The sequence below is a fragment of the Onychostoma macrolepis genome, chromosome 09 (assembly GCF_012432095.1).
Source record: "Onychostoma macrolepis isolate SWU-2019 chromosome 09, ASM1243209v1, whole genome shotgun sequence".
NCBI lineage: Eukaryota > Metazoa > Chordata > Actinopteri > Cypriniformes > Cyprinidae > Onychostoma > Onychostoma macrolepis.
This window is the reverse complement of record NC_081163.1, coordinates 9,067,138-9,086,111: the sequence shown is the minus strand read 5'-3', so window position 1 is coordinate 9,086,111 and position 18,974 is coordinate 9,067,138. Positions and strand designations below refer to the sequence as shown.

At 35.8% G+C, this 18,974-nt stretch overlaps 4 protein-coding genes across 5 annotated transcripts in view; 2 read left to right on the top strand and 2 right to left on the bottom strand.

Annotated features, from left to right (window-relative positions):
* The first annotated feature begins 270 nt into the window (after positions 1-270).
* On the top strand, positions 271-2,111 carry zgc:136439 (uncharacterized protein LOC678627 homolog). 2 transcript variants are annotated; one of them, XM_058786571.1, is made up of 8 exons: positions 271-837; positions 953-1,042; positions 1,112-1,191; positions 1,273-1,388; positions 1,472-1,569; positions 1,667-1,735; positions 1,809-1,867; positions 1,948-2,111. In XM_058786571.1, the coding sequence occupies exons 1-8, from the start codon at positions 646-648 to the stop codon at positions 2,063-2,065; spliced, it is 822 nt and encodes a 273-aa protein (XP_058642554.1). In that variant the 5' UTR covers positions 271-645; the 3' UTR covers positions 2,066-2,111. The 2 variants fall into 2 exon arrangements, with proteins under 2 accessions (XP_058642554.1, XP_058642553.1); XM_058786570.1 differs by having other exon boundaries at positions 277-837; positions 1,945-2,111.
* Positions 2,096-4,252, bottom strand: asnsd1 (asparagine synthetase domain containing 1). Its single transcript, XM_058786566.1, has 3 exons — positions 2,873-4,252; positions 2,585-2,766; positions 2,096-2,486 (listed from the first exon to the last, which is right to left on the bottom strand). The coding sequence occupies exons 1-3, from the start codon at positions 4,250-4,252 to the stop codon at positions 2,240-2,242; spliced, it is 1,809 nt and encodes a 602-aa protein (XP_058642549.1). The 3' UTR covers positions 2,096-2,239.
* On the bottom strand, positions 4,166-5,400 carry LOC131546730 (ASNSD1 upstream open reading frame protein-like). Its single transcript, XM_058786573.1, has 4 exons — positions 5,235-5,400; positions 5,051-5,104; positions 4,396-4,471; positions 4,166-4,305 (listed from the first exon to the last, which is right to left on the bottom strand). The coding sequence occupies exons 1-4, from the start codon at positions 5,310-5,312 to the stop codon at positions 4,265-4,267; spliced, it is 249 nt and encodes an 82-aa protein (XP_058642556.1). The 5' UTR covers positions 5,313-5,400; the 3' UTR covers positions 4,166-4,264.
* A 6,667-nt stretch (positions 5,401-12,067) lies between these two features.
* The window catches only part of slc40a1 (solute carrier family 40 member 1), a 9,056-nt gene continuing 2,149 nt past the window's right edge, over positions 12,068-18,974 (top strand). Inside the window, exons 1-7 of the mRNA XM_058787047.1 lie at positions 12,068-12,389; positions 12,502-12,569; positions 13,689-13,848; positions 13,993-14,108; positions 14,884-15,010; positions 16,230-16,478; positions 18,164-18,784. Of these exons, the coding sequence (XP_058643030.1) occupies positions 12,356-12,389; positions 12,502-12,569; positions 13,689-13,848; positions 13,993-14,108; positions 14,884-15,010; positions 16,230-16,478; positions 18,164-18,784 (1,375 nt within the window). The 5' untranslated portion in view covers positions 12,068-12,355. The remainder of the gene's footprint in view (positions 12,390-12,501; positions 12,570-13,688; positions 13,849-13,992; positions 14,109-14,883; positions 15,011-16,229; positions 16,479-18,163; positions 18,785-18,974) is intronic.

Sequence of the window (18,974 nt, the reverse complement as noted above, 5' to 3'; positions counted from 1 at the left end):
CTTTCAAATACGAAGTAAAATCATTCACTGGTTTACCTGGTGATTAGATTAACGTTAGGTACGAGTAAATGTCCGGTAAGACACCTCTGGCCACTGGGTGGGGTTGTTACACTAATTTGACGCTGGGATAATGAGTTTTAAATTGACCAAATTAAGTTTGTGGATGTATCTTTCACGCTCTATGGCAGGCAAGGTGGACATATAATTACTTGACCTGTTTAATCTTAGTGATTTCTTAAGTTATTCATGCCTACCGGCTGTGTACGGACGTTGCTTTTTGCCGCTATTTTGTATTGAAGTCTATGGGAAGCCTAGTTTGTTTTCTCCTAAAAAGGGGCGGTAACGAAATTGACAGTTAAGTTCCCGGATGTGCCGGTAGTGCGTATGCCTGGAGCGTCTCGTTACGTAATTAATATTCATGATGAGCTAAGTAGGTTTCTCGGATGTTTGCAAGGAGTGCTTTGAAAACGTTGTTGCAAGTACTGCGCATGTGCGGGTCTGACTGAACAACATACAGCTTCCCTACCTTTGCCCAGAAAACGATCTTGGCGAAACCCTTCGAAAGTGCACAACTTTACGGTTATAGCAACTTATTTAAAATCACATGCTGATAAGAGCTGTTGTCACTTTCATTTTCAGCTGGCAATGAAAGCTGTTATTTTAGCTGCAGGTTATGGAACAAGACTGCAAAGGGATATCGAGAATGACACTACTGGGAATTTCAAGCATCTGGGCGGCATTGCAAAGCCGCTGCTTCATGTTGGTCCATGTGCACTTATCTCACACTGGGTTCAGGCACTGACCAAAACACGATGTGTGGACACAGTTTATGTGGTTGTGAGTGCAGAATACCTATTTAGTTTTTAAATATATATATATGACCATATTGAGCTTTTACAGTCATAGTGTTTGACTTTTGACAAAATAATAAATTGTATAATCTGTTGAACAGACCAATGATCTTTACCATGAAGCATTCCAGCAGTGGGCTCGAGAATTCCCCAATGTTACAATCATAAATGATGGTACAAGAAGAAATGAGGTGAGCATTATGGAATGAAGCGGTTTGTGAACGTGGAATATAATATTTAATTTTGAATTGTCTCTGCAGGACAGACATGGTGCTGTTGCCTGTCTTCAATTGACGGTCAAGTTGTGTGCTGTGGATGACCACTTACTAGTTATCGGAGGGTATAACCAGCATCAGATTAAATAAGGGAAATGTTTGAAACTGCTTTAAACTGAGAAAAAGCTTATTTTTTCATTTTGCAGTGATACTTTATTCAAAGAGGATTTCAGCCTGAGGAAATTCACCGAGAGGTTCTTTGAAGTGCAAAATAAAGACAAAGAGAGCAACCTAGTGCTGTCATACCAATGCAAGGATGAGGGTAAGCAGAACAATATTTTTTAACTTTGCTAAACACATGGGCGCTAATTTTGAAAACCTTTATTATATAATTTCCACCTTCAGAAACATCCAAATACGGGATTCTGGAGTTGGATGAGGACCTTAAAGTACAGTGTATGATGGAAAAACCTCTCTTGAGTGAAACAAGTTCACGTAATGCAGTATGTTTTCTTTTGTATTGATACAAGATGATATTTCAGTACTATTTTTCCTCATTATTAGAGTCAATATCTTTAATGCGTTGTCCTTGCTTTGCAGTGTCCTTGCTTTTACTTGTTTTCACGAAGCTCACTTCCACTTCTGGACATTTTTCTTAGTGAGAAGAAGGTACAGTTTATCTATATTTATTTAGCTGTTATTGATCGTGTTATTTTTTTTAATGTAACTCTTCTCCATGCAGAATGCACCCATTGAAGACCAGGATGCACCAGGGACCTTTCTTTCATGGCTCATATTAAGGTTACTTATGTGCATATAATATAGCATTGTGTTTTTTCAATGACTTTCAGTGACATTTATAACTCTGTTTATTTTAGAAGGCCTGTGTATGTGCACAGGATATCTGGTCGATTTGATGTGGGAAATCTTCCATCATACATAGAATGTGACAAATACTTCAAGAACCAACTTCAAAATCCATCTGTTTATTTAATGTAGTACAAACATGTAATGACATTCAGAATAAAACTGGCTTTCAATTTTTGTTTTTTGTGACTTATTGCCATAAATGGGTTAGTTGTACTCATTCCCAATGCCCCAAACCAATCATTTAAGGAGTATGTTCATATTAAAAAGAACAGAACCAGAAAAGACAACTGTCAGAATATTAAATTATGTAGCGACAAGCCTTTTGCACTTATCCGAGGCCTTCTCATGGTTGTCCTCTAACTTGGCGATTCTGGAACCGAACTGCATGGCTCTCTTAGGCAAGAGAGCAGAGAGTCCCAATCCTAACTCAACAGCTGCTAACCTCAGTAATAGCTTTTCTCCAACTCCTCTAGGTAGAGACAAGTCAGCCTTCTCCGACAAAGGTAGTCCGTTAAGGAAACTGACTACATCTTCATCCAAGTATGGGAATCTGAGATAAAAGAAATAAATGTATTATGTACAATACCACAGCATTTAATGTTTGGTTTAACCTTAAATATTCTTTAAGCTGCAAAGTGTAATTCTTGCCTGGCCTCTTTTCCATGGTCCCCAATGATTCGGTCATCCCTTCCAAGATTTCTTGAGGATATTCGTCCCAGTTCCATAGCCAGCTCTTTGATGAGTCCTTCCAGTCCTGAGTTCTTAAAACGTACCCTGTGTCTGGAGTATCCCGCCAGCTGTTCATCTGCCCCAATGCCAGTCAAAACCACCTGCGAGAAGAGGAATATTTGTATAGAGTGTGACCTAGGATTTACATTAACATCAAGTTTTCATTGAGACTTAATTCAAGTGCAAACTCAAAAAACTAAAAGTTACCTTTGCTTCTGAAGTATAAAATTCTTCAACACCCTCATTTATGACTCCTATTCCTCTTGCAGCAAACCAGATGGCACATCCAAGGCTGTCATCCAGAACAGTGTCCAAAGGGTGCACTAAATGGCAAATGCGTTTCTGTCGCATTTCTTTAAGCTCCTCTTGAGTTACGTTAATTTCGATAAAGTTCCACTGGCGCTTTGGACTGAGATTTTTTAGTTCTTGCAGACCAGCTCTACCAGTTATTCTGTCTGGCACATCAAAGCAGTTAAAGCTCTGTTGATCCGGTTGCATTTTATCAGCATCACAGTCTTTCTTCTTATTTTTCCCTTTCTTTAAAGACTTGGGAGGCACTTTTCCTTCTTGGATTTTGAAAGCAACATTGAGAAGGTCAATAGGTTTGTCTGCAGGTATGTGCCTATCAGCAAGGGCAGCTAATATCATTGAATCAATTCCCCCAGAGAAAAGAATGGCAATATCAGCTTTCGTATGATTCAAGGGGATCGCCAATTCATCTTGAGTAGGTAGGTACCGTACTCTCTTATGGACTGCCTCACTTAGAACGTCAATGAGCGCGCTAACCATTGCTTTCTTTTTAGAGTTTGTAAGGAATTCTTTCAGATTTTCAACAGAAGTTTGAGAAACATTCTGATCTTGTTCAGTTGTAAGTGATGAAATGGATGTGTTCATTGGACAAATAGGGGAGGTCAGATAAAGTCCGGAACTATTTATGTTTACAGAGACAGATCTGGGAAGACATTCGCATTTCAATTCATTTGGCTCTTCGTCCCATGGATAAAGGTCAAATATAAATGTCCCTAGAGGTGAAGAGTCCGTTAGGTCAAACCTGTACACTCCACTAGGTGGTACTTCCAGCCATTGGGACTGAATATTATCTACTGGCAGGGAAGCAACTGATGAAAGTGTGAAAGATGTTGTTTCAGGATCGAATTTCCAAAGCAGACTTCTTCTTCCAAAAAAGTCTCTCCCAAACCAGATACAGTGCTCTACTTTTTGGTAATATATAAAGGCCCAGGGTCCTTTGAGTTGTGATAGTAAAGCTACTATATCTGAGGCGCACTGCGCCATTGACAGGTGATGGAGAACAACTTTGGTGTCATTTTCTCCCAGATCTACTCTCAGGCCTCCAAATACCTCTCCATTCCAGAGAAGCATATTTCCATTATCATCTTGAAGAGGCTGAGGTGTCAGACAACCTCTCATGTGAAGCACATGTGCAGAGAACAGGAGACTGCAGGTTGAGATTGTTTCTGTAATGTCCTGGCTAGAGTTGGGCCCTCTGTGTTTGAGATTTTCATGGACATGCTTATCCAGTGGATCATGCGGTTTGGTCAAACTGACCACACAGCAGATCCCACACATGATCTCAAGGCACTATATATCTTGATTTTCTTTTCTCATGTTATCCAGATCCTCTATAAGAGACAAGATGATGGCTGTATTAGGAAGCACTATTATTTATGATTTATATTTGTCACTTATGATTCATTATTTATAAATCTTACTTTTACAAGCGCTAAGAGCCTCTCCTTTATCTGCCAGAAAGAATATATTGCTGTTGGGCTGCTGGGTGTACACTCTCTGTAAAAATAAGCTTATGAGTACTAGAACATGATATACTAGAAAATCTACATAAACATATGAGTCATTATAATTAGAAACTAAGTCCTATCCTCTTCATCTAAAAGTATGCCATGAAGACTACTGACCTTGAGGTACACTTTGATATGACTTACATGTTATTACATGCAAAAAAAAAAACATGACAATGTATTATCTGAATCACAGTGTTTTGGAAAATAGCAATAGCTTGTATGTGTACCAACATAAAGGTTACATTTTATTTTATTTTATTTATTTTTACTACTTTCATTACATTTCTTTAATTGGAAAAATGTCTCAAAGTATTATGAAGCAGCAACAAGCATATTCTCCTGCTTTCAAAATGAAGAAACTTCAATACTAATTTCTAAAATTATTGATTGTACTATTACAGGTTACAATTTAAAGTGTTTTTCATAATATATGGTCTTCTATAGAAGCTGTGTAAACTGCAGTTTGTTTTTGTCATCTATAATTGAGTGACAGCATCTGCTACTCCAAATGTAGAATGACCCATATGACAGACTTATTATTAATATAACAAGACGACATACATACCCTGTTTTTCTTCAGATTGCTCAACTCGTCAACAACAATCTTTTGCTCTTTTATCTGTGAATGAATCGTACATGTTTGCGATTATTAACTGAAAACATAAATGTGCTAAACGTACTGTAATAGTGACCACTTATCATAAAGTTATGATTATGACAGGCTACACAAAATATTTTTGATAGGAAACCTTCTTGTTCAGCTCCTCTTTTTGTGCGCGCTCTTCTTGAGCTCCAGGTTCCGTTCGCTGGCTGTTTTTAGAGGACATTTTATATCAAAAGGCTTAGGATGATTTAAGGAAACATTTCCACATGCAAGCGGCTCGTTCGTCGAACACGAGTGACGTATGCGGGAATGCAGACAGCGACGCTTTAAATGTACGTCACGCAAGTGTTTACGAAATCATTGCCATTTCAAGAAAGCTACAAGAGACTGGAAAATCTGGTTTTTTAAAGGGCCGCCATATATCCAATAATATAAGATTAGTTTTGGATTTGCTTGATTATGCTGATTCTGTGCACTCAAATAGTCTTATTCTTTTTCTTGATTTTTACAAAGCCTTTGATACGATTGAGCACCAGTTTCTTTTAAAATCTCTAAAGTTGTTTGGATTTGGGAATGCCTTTGTTGACACTATTGCTATGTTTTATAATGGAATCAATAGTTCTGTTGTCATACATTTTAATACCTCTAATAGATTTGATATACTGTGTGGTGTTAGGCAGGGCTGCCCAATTTCTCCTTTTTTATTTTTATTAGTTACAGAGCTATTATCCCTAAATATTGTTCAAAATCAAGAATTAAAAGGAATTTCTGTTTTAGGGAGGGAAATTAAGATTTCACAATTGGCGGACGACACCACATTGTTTCTAAAGGATGAATCGCAGGTGTCAAAGGCTCTAGATTTAATATACAATTTTTCTTGTGCTTCTGGTCTAAAATTGAATATCTCAAAATGTGAGATATTGCCTGTTCATGATTTGAATAATAACTCCATAGAAAATATTCCTATTAAATCCACGGTTAAATATTTAGGCATTTATATCACCAAAAATCTTCTGGCAAGACAGCACTTGAACTTTTCGTCCAGGATTGTCAAATCTAAAAACATTCTTAATTCCTGGCTACAACGGGACCTATCTTTATATGGAAGAGTGCTATTGTCCAAGGCTGAGGGTCTTTCTCATTTTGTATATCCATCTCTATCTTTATTTGTTGAGAATAAATTGGCCAAAGAAATTAACAGTATTTTCTTAAAATTAGTTTGGAGAAATAAACCTCATAAATTAAAAAAGGAAGTGCTTTCTAATAGTAGAGCAGATGGGGATATTGATTTTTTAGATTTTTCTGACACAGTAAATATTTTTAAAATTAATTGGCTTAAAAGATGTCTAGCTAATCCTAAATCCATTTGGTATTTTATCCCCAACCATATTTTTGATAAAATTGGTAGCCTTTCCTTTGAAATGTAACTATCTACCTTCTAAGCTACCTATAGCTTTGTCCAAATTTCATCAGCAGTGTCTCCTTGCTTGGAAGCTTTGCTATGTTCACAGTTTTTCACCCCATAGAACATGTTTATGGAATAACAAGGATATTACCATCAGAAATAAATCATTATTTTTCCCCAGGTGGTTTCAAAATAATATTAATTGTATCCTTTGCTTATTTGATGACTCGGGAAATATTCTCTCTTATGAGCAATTTATGAGATACCATAGTTTCCCGACTCCTCCAAAAGAATTTAATAAAGTGGTTAAAGCAATTTCACCTGGATTACTTCACCTTGTTAACAGTCACTCTTTATTTAATCCAAGGAGTTCAGGTGTTACTCAATCTACTTTGCTGTTGGAAGGTGTTGATCTGTTAGATAAGAAATGTAATAATAGGCATGTGCCAAATTTTTCAGTTTAAAAGGAAAATTTCTTCAAGAGGAAAGTTCTACTGGAGGTCCTTGGTTGATGATATAGACTGGAAAAGATCCTGGCTTTTACCTGGGAAATATTGTATTTCTAATAAGGCAAAGGAAACACATTTTAAAATTTTACATAAAATATATCCTGTTAATTTTAATATTTCTAAGTATTTGGACATTGACAGCTCATGTTCTTTTTGCAAACAAGCAGAGGAGACATTAGTACATCTGTTTTTTGAATGCCCTATATCCAAGCAATTTTGGTCTGACCTAGGTTCTCATATATTTGATTCTGCCGATGTTGTACATTCTTTTAGTTTAAAAGACATTATTTTTTATTATGATAATACTAAAAATAAACCCCTGGAACATACTGTTAATTTTTTCCTTTTATATGGTAAATTTTTCATTCACAAACAAAAATTTGCAAATAGTTATCCATCCTATCCCCTTTTTAAAATTGAATTAAACTCACTTCTAAAATCTCTTCATCTTATAAAAAAAAAAACCCTAAGATTTCTGAAATATTATACAGAGGTATGTAAAGAAAATCCTTGTATTTAGATGCTTTCCTTATGTACATTTGTTTGTATATTTTTGCAATGTCATTGTAATGTCATTCACATCTGATGGTTTTATTTCTTTTCTTGTTTATTTTTTTTATTTTTATTTTTTTTGTAACAATTTTTATTTTATTAAAATGTATGTGTGTGTGTGTGTTTGTCATTTATGTTTAATTTATAACTATTGGTCATTATTTTTTGGATTTGTATGTGATCCCTTGACTATGTTCTTCTTGTACTGTCTGTTCAAGCATTAATAAAAAATAAATAAATAAAAAAAAATACAAGAGACTGGAAACAAAGAAATGTGAATGAATGAGTATGAGAGACTGGATGGTTTAAATACAGGTAATGTGTCTAGAAAAACAGTGTGCCAATGTAAATTGGCAAAAATAACAGCACAGATAGGTCAAATGCAAAAGGCTTTTGACCACCAAACAGCTGATATCTGTCTGAAACTATTATCTGATACTATCCTATCTGATTTCCTACCATACTTGAAGGTGGACAAAAATAATTCATATAATAACTCTTAGTGTACCACGTCCACTTATTAAATAGCCACTAAATATTACTGTTGCAAAATAAAATCTGATATTATCTGACACTATCCTTTCTCGTATCCTACCACACTTAAGGGGGGATTAAAAAAATTAACATGATTACATAACTCTTGCTGTACGCAACATCTTATCCAAAACATAATATTTTTGTTGCACTGTAACTGTTGAGAGGTTTGCTATAAGCACATTTTTGCATTTTAACCTTCAAAGGAAAAAAATATAGTCAAAGCTGACAAGATTTTGCTGTCTTCTTCCACGACACTAAATAATAGTCAACAGCCACAATCCTAAATCCAGAATCCTGATCTACGAGTCCATTGCTTGTGCTGACAAAAGGTTTTGTAACACATCCCTGAAATGTATATATTCATGTATTGACAATATAGATCAATATATAGCATTATACATCCAAACAGATTTTAGAAAATTTCACACCCACCAAAACAGCTGATGTCTAGATTATCTGATACTATCTGATTTCCTACCATACTTGAGGGGGTATTTAAAAAATGAACATGATATCATAACTCTTGGCGTACATGACATACTTAGCCAAATATTTTTGTTTCCCTGTAACTGGAGAGTTTTGCTCAAAACATGTCAAAGCACATTGTTTGCATTTTAACCTTGAGGGGTAAAAAGTAAAAAAAAAGTCAAAGCTGACCGGCTTTTACTGTCTTACTCTAAAAATGTGTAGTATTTAGGGTACAATGGAGCCTTTTGCTTATTTCTGCAGCAACACCCAACATCCACAATCCTAAATCCAGAATCCTGATCCATGGGGTCATCGCTTGTGATAACAAAAGGTTTTGTAACACTTTTGACATTGAGACAAAAGACACTTTATGATTCAGTTTTTATCAAGATGGTTAAATAAACAAATTTTCAGTACCTGTCAAATAAGTAGAAGGTCTTTTGGGGAGAAAAAGATGTTTTTGTTGTTGTGGGTTGCAGATACTATTATTATAATTAATATTTGCAGGTCATACTGACACCAGCTAGTTTTAATTCAATTCATCAAATATCACACTATGAAAAATAGTAAATAGTAACCATCTGAAATGGTATACAGACAAAAAATAAATAAATGAGATAATTGTTTTCTCATTTTCTAATTGTATTGTTATTTTCACAACACAAATATACTATATACAGTCATTATAGCCTATACTTTTTTGAAAATATTATTTGAAGTTTGTGCTCTTTTCAACTGTTTGGTGGGACCAGAAAACAAACAAAAATAAATCCCTAATGTCTGATCAAAAACTGTCTGATGCATTGTACAGGCAAACTATATTTTAAGATTTGAGTCATTGCAAGTACACACTAGATGTGCACTTAATTATTCAGATATTAAAAGCAAGCACCTAGAAGTCATTTTAACCTGTTATCTGTTGCGCTAAACATAGAATCCATTGGTTTTGTTAATCATTCCTATTTTTAATACCAGTTAGATCCCACTCTCCAGTTTCGTAAACTACTAACCTCATTCATGACACTAAAAACCTGCATTTACTGAATTACAGTGTTTGTGTTTGTGGTCCTGTTGATTGTGCATTAGCCCCTGTGCTTTACAGTTCTGTTGAAATGTGTGGTCACTCATGAAAGGCTTAAGTGTTAAATCACATGGACAGTGTTTACTTGTGTGTTTCCACCTCTAATATCACAAACACACTAGTTTGTTTGGGTTCAGTCATGGTCACGGCAGTAAGCGAACTCTGCATATTCCTGTATTGATTCTAGACACCTGTGTAAAGTTTGGATCCTTATCAGACGAAAAACTGTCAATGTCCAGGGTTACTAAATATGTTGGAAAAAAGAAAACCAAGTTTAATTGAAATTGCTGATTTTAATGTTTTCCACAATTATGTGTTTTCCATCTTGACAACCATTAAATAGCCTGAATATTGTTGCTGTGTAGTTTGATAAAAAAATAAAAAAATAAAAAAGTCAATAGTAGAGTGTCAGCACTGTAAAAAGTGATAAGTTGACTTAACTTAAAAAAATTTAGTAAACCTGTTGCCTTAAAATGATTAAGTAAATAATAATTAAAAAAAAAAAGTTAAGTGAACTTGACAATTCACTTAACTCATTTTAAGACAACCTGAATTTTCCTGAATTTTTTTAAGTTAAGTCAATTTATCACTTTTTACAGTGAGATTATTTCATTTTATTGATGTGTGATTAAATGTAGATGTAAATAATATGAGAAAGCAAGGTGTAAAGCTCATTGTCGTGTTATGAAACCAACAGAGTGATAGAAAACAATACCAAGTCTGTGACCTGAGTAATCTGGTTCCATGTCTCAAATTTCTGTGGAGAGGATGGTTCTGTGCAGCATGACTCAGCTTTGAGCTTTCTGTGAATGGGATGGTTCATAATCGTCATACTTTTTAATCAAGCCCAAAACCAGTATATGTTGCTTTGTCATTCCATGCAAATACTGCAGCAAACAAATATGAAAACCACTAACAAAAAGGCATAACGACACAATCCTCTCTGTTTGTTATGTGATTAAATGTGACATATCACTGCATCATGTTATTACTTAAAAATAACCAAACGGAGCAAAGCATTACTTCACTTTTTATGAATTATCTTATCAAAAAAAAAAAAAATGGAAATACAAACAGATATATATTTAAAAAAAAAACATGCTATGAGCTTCTGCATAGCCAATGTTAAATGAAGAACATCCACTCATACTATCAGTTATAAGAAACTGAAATACACTCTTTTGAGTCTCTCATGGTTATGCAATAATTGGGTTGGAGAAGTGAGTGAAATAGAATGTAATAAAGCAACTTTCCTTCAAACCAAAAGCAGAAGTCAAAATCGAGTTTCTGGACAAACATAGCTTTTTAAATAACTGTATATTTGTACTATTTTTCTACTTTTCTACAATTTCACATTATGTTTGTTTCTGTGCTCAAATGCTGCATGTTACCACTGACACTAAGCACTGACCTGAATAGAATACATCTGAATACTATTGGGAAGAGCCATTCACTGCCAAGCTGTTGGGAAATAGCTGTCATTGATCCAAACTGCAACTCAGTACAGCGTGAAAGAAAACTTCCAGAGCTGATTGCAAGTTGAAAATAAAATCAAAATATCTATCTATCTGTCTGTCCATCCATCCATCCATCTTTCTATCTATCTATATAAGAAAAAATTTACACTGATTTTATGTAAACTCTACTGTTCATCAATGCCTGTATCGTAAAATTTCATATTGACAGAGATGTACTGTGCACCATTTAGGCCCTCGAGTCCAACAGAACACCCATCAAAGCATGTCAAGGTGACACATGAGATTATCTGATGCTAAGAGTAGTGTTGATACTGATATGGGTTTTTAATGGCATACCAATTGAATGATAATTAATAGGCCTGTATAATTTGAAAGACACAAAAATAGTTTATTATGTAGTGTTGTGGCGATATTATATGTAGCCTGGGGCTAGTTCTCACACACATCAAACCATAGTAATAATACTACTATTAATGATTACTTAAATATTAATTAAACATTTCTTGCATTAATACCCATGAAAATACTGAACATGTTTACATTTTGTGATAACATACCCCAATAGCCTACTTTGTTATAGCCTATCTTACTGTTGTGCTTTCAGTTTGTTCACTTAACCAACAGCTACAGCACATATTAAGCATTAAATCTTACTTTGGATTCACAAAAACATAAATTAAACGCGGTGTTTGAAATCTTGTAAAAGGCACTTCTGGAGAGACAAACATACTAGCCCCGTCTCCCATAATATAACATGCTATAGGTTTTATATTTTAGCGTATTTATATTTTTATTTTAGCTGTATTTCGAAGAATCGTGATTTTGACCTTGTTATACATGCTCATGTTATTAAATATGTTGCTGTGTCACGGAAACACTGGTTCTGTCTTTGTTGAGCGCAAAAGAGGCGGAGTCTATTATCGCAGTATATTAGCAGCGGTCTGCTCGGAGGGCTGTGTGGTAAACACGGTGCTCGGCTGCGTCCGTGAGCGCGGGTCTGGCCCTTTCGGGAGTTATATGTTTTTACACATTTAGTCGTTCTAGAAGAGGTTATTTCTCTCCGACTTCAGCTACAGTGATAGCTAAGTGTGGAGAGGAGAGAAGGGAAATATTCGTGTTTTTGCGCAGGAAACAATTGAAGCGAGGATTTACTTTTCTTGTTCAACCTGAACAATACAAAGGCATTTAAATCCTAACAAATAGAACCGAACAAATACAATCGATTTTCAATGCACAATGGACAACGCTGCATCTAAAAAACCTTGCTGTGGTAAGTGTTTTACGAATTTGTTTGCCAGTGCTGCGAAATAGCCTATAAGAAGTGCGTCTTTGGCTTGATCAAAATAATAAATAATCTTGCACTTGAATTTTTGTCTTTTCAGAAAGAGTTGGCGAATTCTTCAAGTCTGCGAAATTCCTCATTTACCTCGGACATGCCCTGTCAACATGGGTGAGAGTCTCTTTGCATTAGGATCTGTGCTTTGACAGCCCGTCTTTTTTTTTTTTTTTTTTGATCGTCAGTGACAATAACAAAACAAGAGAACTATATATATTTATTTGCATATGTTGCATACATCTTATTATATTTTATATATTTTACTATTATATTTCATTTTTGATTTTGCATATCATTTTTATATTGTATTTAAATTTTAGATAGATAGATAGATAGATAGGTAATCCCTTTTATTGTGTCTCTTTAATTTTTTTCCCCTTTCACTGAAGAGTTCAATTCCTCTATTTTCTCTTAAAATCAGGTAAATTAGACTTTTTTTATGACAGCAGAGTGACCATTTGAAGATCAGAAATGTCATTGATTTTACTCTAAAACATATATATGTGACCTTGGACGACAAAACCAGTCTTAAGTGTCAATTTTTCGAAATTGAGATTTATACATCACCTGAAAGCTGAATAAATAAGCTTTGCATTGAATGGTTTGTTAGGATCGGACAGTATGTGGTTGAGATACAACTATTTGAAAATCTGGAATCTGAGGGTGCAAAAAAATCAAAATATTGAGAAAATCACCTTTAAAGTTGTCCAAATGATGTTCTTAGCAATGCATATTACTTATCAAAAATGAAGTTTTGATACATTTACGGTAAGAAATCTGCAAAATATCTTCATGGAACATGATCTTTACTTGATATCCTAATGATTTTTGGCATAAAATAAAAATGGATAATTTTGACCCATACAATGTACTTTTGGCTATTGCTACAAATATACCCCAGCGACTTAAGACTGGTTTTGTGGTCCAGGGTCACATATTATAAATGTTTTAACATGTATGTGCATATACATAAGTATAAGTATGTGTATATACACAAACACACACACAATACGTATACACACATAGATATCTATTACATTATACAGACAGAATATTATGTGCATTATATATTTTTTATTAATGTTGTCTTATATAGAGATATTGATCCATACCAGCTAATAAGCTGCCAAATACGTATGACAATTAATTATTTTGCATTAACCCCATAAAACTACAGTGATATTTCAGTCACAGTATTATTTGACTGATGATCATTGTGTCATTATGTTACAGGGGGATCGGATGTGGAATTTTGCTGTGGCTGTGTTTCTGGTGGAGCTGTATGGCAATAGTTTACTCCTGACAGCCGTGTATGGACTGGTGGTTGCGGGGTCCGTCCTCTTACTGGGCGCTATTATTGGTGACTGGGTGGACAAAAACCCCAGACTGAAGGGTAAATATGGCAAAGCTCCAAACACAGAGCATGCAGAATTATTGTGCAATCTGACACATTTCTGAGAGCATGCATCAGTTCTCATTTGATTATGGCAATTATTCCAAAATTTTTACTGAGTCTGGATATCTTTCTCAATTTCAGTGGCGCAGATGTCTTTAGTTGTCCAGAACAGTGCTGTCATTCTTTGTGGTGTCCTTCTGATGGCCGTTTTCCAGTTTAAAGTACAGCTTACTACCTTGTACAATGGATGGTTGCTGGTGAGTATTTAAAAAGACGTGACAGTTTGCTTCCTAGTAAAACTCTGACACTATTCATCAGTATTTGATAAATGTGGAAATAGTTCTCCAAAAGCACTCAGAACTGATATAGATGTATGTACTAATAAAGAAAGTCTTCGTTTCCAAGAGCAGAAGTTGCTGCAGTTGTCGGTGGCCTCCAGCTTTGTTTTTGCTCCATTTTTATGCAAATGTTTTCACTCTAAATTTGCCTCGCTGTTTAAAATGTTTGGAAAAAAAGGTTTTTCTCATAGCTGGCAGTGGCAAATAATCTCCTTATAACAGGATATTCAGTTATTTCAAACTTTTCAATAATTTCTAACCTATATAGGAGGTAATGTCATCTAAAACATACAGCTCCCTTCTTTTTTCTGCACGGACTCAACTTAAGCTCATGCTACTGAAACATGACACCTTGATAACAAAACGGTGGTGAAGTGCTGTCAGCAAAATCCAGGGTTGTCATGTGAGCAGAAAGCATGTTGCTTGCTCAATATTAGTCCTTTGAGTCTGTTAAAGGGCTGGAAGGCTTTAACTTTACATATACAATAACAAACAAAACCTGCTGTTTGTCCCGGTGTCACTGAGGTCGAGAACCCATAGAGCAGACAAAATGGGACTCGTTCAATGAACCATTTTCTGTACTGGACTGTTCCTGAAAATCAAGTCAAGCTTTTTATGGCAGTGGACTAACAACAAATAATATTTGCTGCTATTTTTTACACTTATTTTTGATTATGTTCTTTGTCATTTGCAGACTACATGCTACATTATGGTCATCACCATTGCTAACATCGCTAACCTGGCCAGCACAGCTATGTCCATCACCATCCAGAGGGACTGGGTTGTGGTTGTGGCTGGAGATGATCGGAGCAAATTGGCAGGTCAGGATGTGGAATGTTTCACCTACTTTAATGTTCATTACAGTGGCCCAAAAAAATATTTGGACAAAACTTCAAATTTATCAACTTCATCCCATTAGATAACAAGGTCACGCTTTATTTTAAGGTCCAATTCTTGCTATTAACAAACCATTAACTTTTAAGACTTTTGCCTCGGTAAACTCCTAATTTGCTGCTTATTAATAGTTAGTAATGTAGTTGTTAAGTTTAGTTATTGGGTAGGATTAGGGATGTAGAATATGGTCATACAGAATATATGCTTTGTGAGTACTAATAAACAGCCAATATGTTATTAATAGGCATGCTAATAAGCCACTAGTTAATAATGAGAATTGTTCCCTATACTAAAGTGTTACCACCAAAAAAACTTGGTGGTTTTAAGTAGATTTATAAAGTCAGTTCCTAGCAGAGTAAACGAAACTGTAGTTCATCACATTAACTATAGACTTGTTCCACTATAGGTTTGACAACTAAAATAGTGCAAATCATTTTGTCTTTATTTTGAAATCAAACACACTTTAGTAAAATAATTTTGTATTTATATATATTTGTATGTAATTGAACGTGACTTAAGTGTTCAAATACTTTTTTTTTATTCGCTCACTGTATTGTCTATAAAACTCATTTCACTTAGTTGAGGAAAAATCATAAAATACATTACAACTCCATCAGTCATCTTATCTTTATTGAGTGCTTACATCAGCTGTCTGTCCTTATGACTCTCATTTTAAACCCATCAATGTACCTAGTGAACCCAGTAACCTCAGTAACCCAATAGCCACAATCTTTTTCTTTTTTTTTTTTGAAAGAAGTCTCTACTTTTATTCAGCATGGACACATTAATTTGATCAAAAGTGACTAGTGAATACATTTGTTACAAAAATATTAAGCAGCACAACTGTTTTCAACATTGTTAATGGCAAAAATGTTTATTGAGCACCAAATCAGCATATTATAAAGATTTCTGAAGGATCATGTGACACAGAAGACTGGAGTAATGGCTGCTGAAAATTCAGCTTTGCCATCACAGGAATGAATTACATTCGAAAATATATTAAAATAGAAAATTGTTATTTAATATCCACTTTATTACAATATTACTGTTTTTTTATTACATTTATGAAGCCTTGGTGAGCATAAGAGATCAGAATATATCAGTTTTTAACACTACCTTTTGTTTTCTATATTTCTATTTTGTTAGATATGAATGCAACTGTAAGAATAATCGACCAGTTAACCAACATTCTGGCTCCAATGCTTGTGGGCCAGATCATGTCATTTGGCTCCCATTTCATCGGCTGTGGTTTTATCTCAAGCTGGAACCTGTTCTCCATGTGCTTGGAGTACTTCCTGCTTTGGAAGGTTTATCAGAAGACTCCAGCACTTGCCTTCAAGGCAGGACAGAAGGATGCTGATGACCAAGAGCTGAAGCATCTCAACGTACAAAAAGGTTTGTAATTCCATAACCTTCTCTGGCACTTTCCACAAATAGAGTCCCAATACTTTTTTTTTTTTTTATAAAGTATTACAGACAAAATCCAGTGGTTTTTGTAGTGAGCACATTTGGATGTGTTAGACTATTATCTAACGTAAGATTAAGATAACATAACATAAGAAGTATGCGATATTAATCTGCCTTAAAACACTGATTTTCACCTGCCTCACTTTGTGCACAACCCTGTTACCTATTGGTTTTCTCCCATTACAAAAATTTTTAAATTACATAAAGGGGTCATATGATGCTTTTTTAAAGATCATTATTTTGTGTATTTGGTGTAACAGAATATGTTGACATGCTTTAATGTTCAAAAAACACATTATTTTTCAAATACGGTACATTATTGTAGTTCCTCTATGCCTCGCCTTTCTCAAACGCTTCGTTTTCTACAAAGTCCCTCCTTCCGACAAGCGCAGTCTGCTCTGATTGGCCAACTAGCACAGTGCATTGTGATTGGCCGAACACCCCAAGCACTCGTCGGAAATGTAACGCCCCTTTCCATAATCGCGAGCTTCAGCTTTCAAAATAAATGTAAAGACAGTTAATAATGTCCGTAGTTTTACCATCAGTTCAAGCCCGAGAGTGGAACAGAGTCGCGTGACAGACGCAGTGATGAAGCTCATATGTATTTGCACACAAGCCGCAATTAAGACAGCTGTACTCCACTGTGATGTGACCCACCCACTCTCTCTCTCTCTCTCTCTCTCACTCACACACACACACACACACATTTGAACAGTCAATAGCAAATACTTAAACTAATAACAAAACATACACAGTCGCTGATTCAGAAGCGCCAGATTGTCATAGCAAAGTCAGAATACCTCCTCTCCTAGGTTCACGAAACGGTCGTCCATAAAATGCGTTGTGATAACATTTGGGTTGTGCTGTTCTATTGTAAGTAATCTTAATGATTCCTAAATGCATCTACTGTCAGAAGGCCAAATAAAGTGCTTTTGCTTGCACAGAAGCACAGCATCTCCCTGGCACAGCTGCATCAACACTACTGCGTTTACTGAAACCACGCGTTTCCTCGGGTGCACATTTGGGCAGCGTTATGCAAATATTTCCACATCGTGACGTAGACATGTGGGGGCGTGTTTGAATGAGCCGTTTTGGGGGGCCTGGCAGAGTCTTAACTTTGATAAAGTATATCTCTTTAGTTTTGAGACTTTGGTCTTTGCAACTTCGGGGATCTTATCTATGCACAATCAGCTTGTAACATTCCAAAGAGAAAGGAAAACTTGAAATCGCATCATATGACCCCTTTAAAATTGTGACACCCTGGAAGTAAATTATCCATTTAATCAATAAGTCACTCAAAATGTAGTGTTCACAGCATGTCAACCTCCACAATCTAACCATATTACTAAAGTTTTTTTTTAAAGATTTTTACTTACAATAAACCAGCATTTGTGGATTAGTTCTTTTCTTCCTTTTTTGACAAATTTTGAAGATTAAGAACATTCATTTATTTTCTTAATAGTTTTAGATCCTATTTTGCACCCTGTTTGCGGAAAGTACTGTTCATTGCACAATTCAGTTTTCGAAACAACTCTGACAAAAAGAGTAACATATCCACTTATAGTTATGACTCAGTCATTTTACTTTTGTGGCTTTTCATTTCACTGTTGCAGAGATTGGAAATATTGAAAGTCCAGTTGAAGGCTCCCAGCTGATGAATGAAACCGCTGAGGTGAAGAAGAACACCAGTTGCTGCTACCAAATGACAGAGCCCATCCGCACCTTTAAGGATGGCTGGGTGGCCTACTACAACCAATCCATCTTCTTTGCTGGCATGTCTCTGTCTTTCCTCTACATGACCGTTCTGGGCTTCGACTGCATCACCACGGGCTACGCTTACACTCAAGGCCTGAACGGCTCCGTGCTCAGTCTCCTCATGGGAGCTTCAGCTATATCTGGCATCTGTGGAACTGTGGCCTTCACCTGGATCAGAAAGAAGTGTGGCCTGATCAGAACTGGCTTCATCGCTGGAGTCGCCCAACTGTCTTGCCTCATACTCTGCGTAGCATCTGTCTTCGCTCCTGGCAGCCCTTTTGATCTCAGCGTCTCGCCCTTCGACGAGGTCTTAAAGCATCTGTTTGGAGACAGTGGCTCGCTGCGTGAGAGTCCTACCTTTGTTCCTACAATTGAGCCACAGATCCAGATCAACGCCACTGTTTTTGAGGAAGCCCCACAAGTAGAGTCCTACATGTCCGTCAGTCTTCTTTTCGCCGGTGTCATTGCTGCTAGAATTGGTGAGTAAATGAGCAACCAACAGGAAACAATAGAAATAGTTTTTAGACCTAATTTTCCGTTATCTTCAAGGGGAAACTGATGATATCCGTATCACCTGAAAGTTGTAAAGCCAACCTTTGAGACCAAAAGCAAGAAGTCATGTTTGTGATAATTGTGCTGATGCTCTTTTACGTCACAATGTGTTTTAAT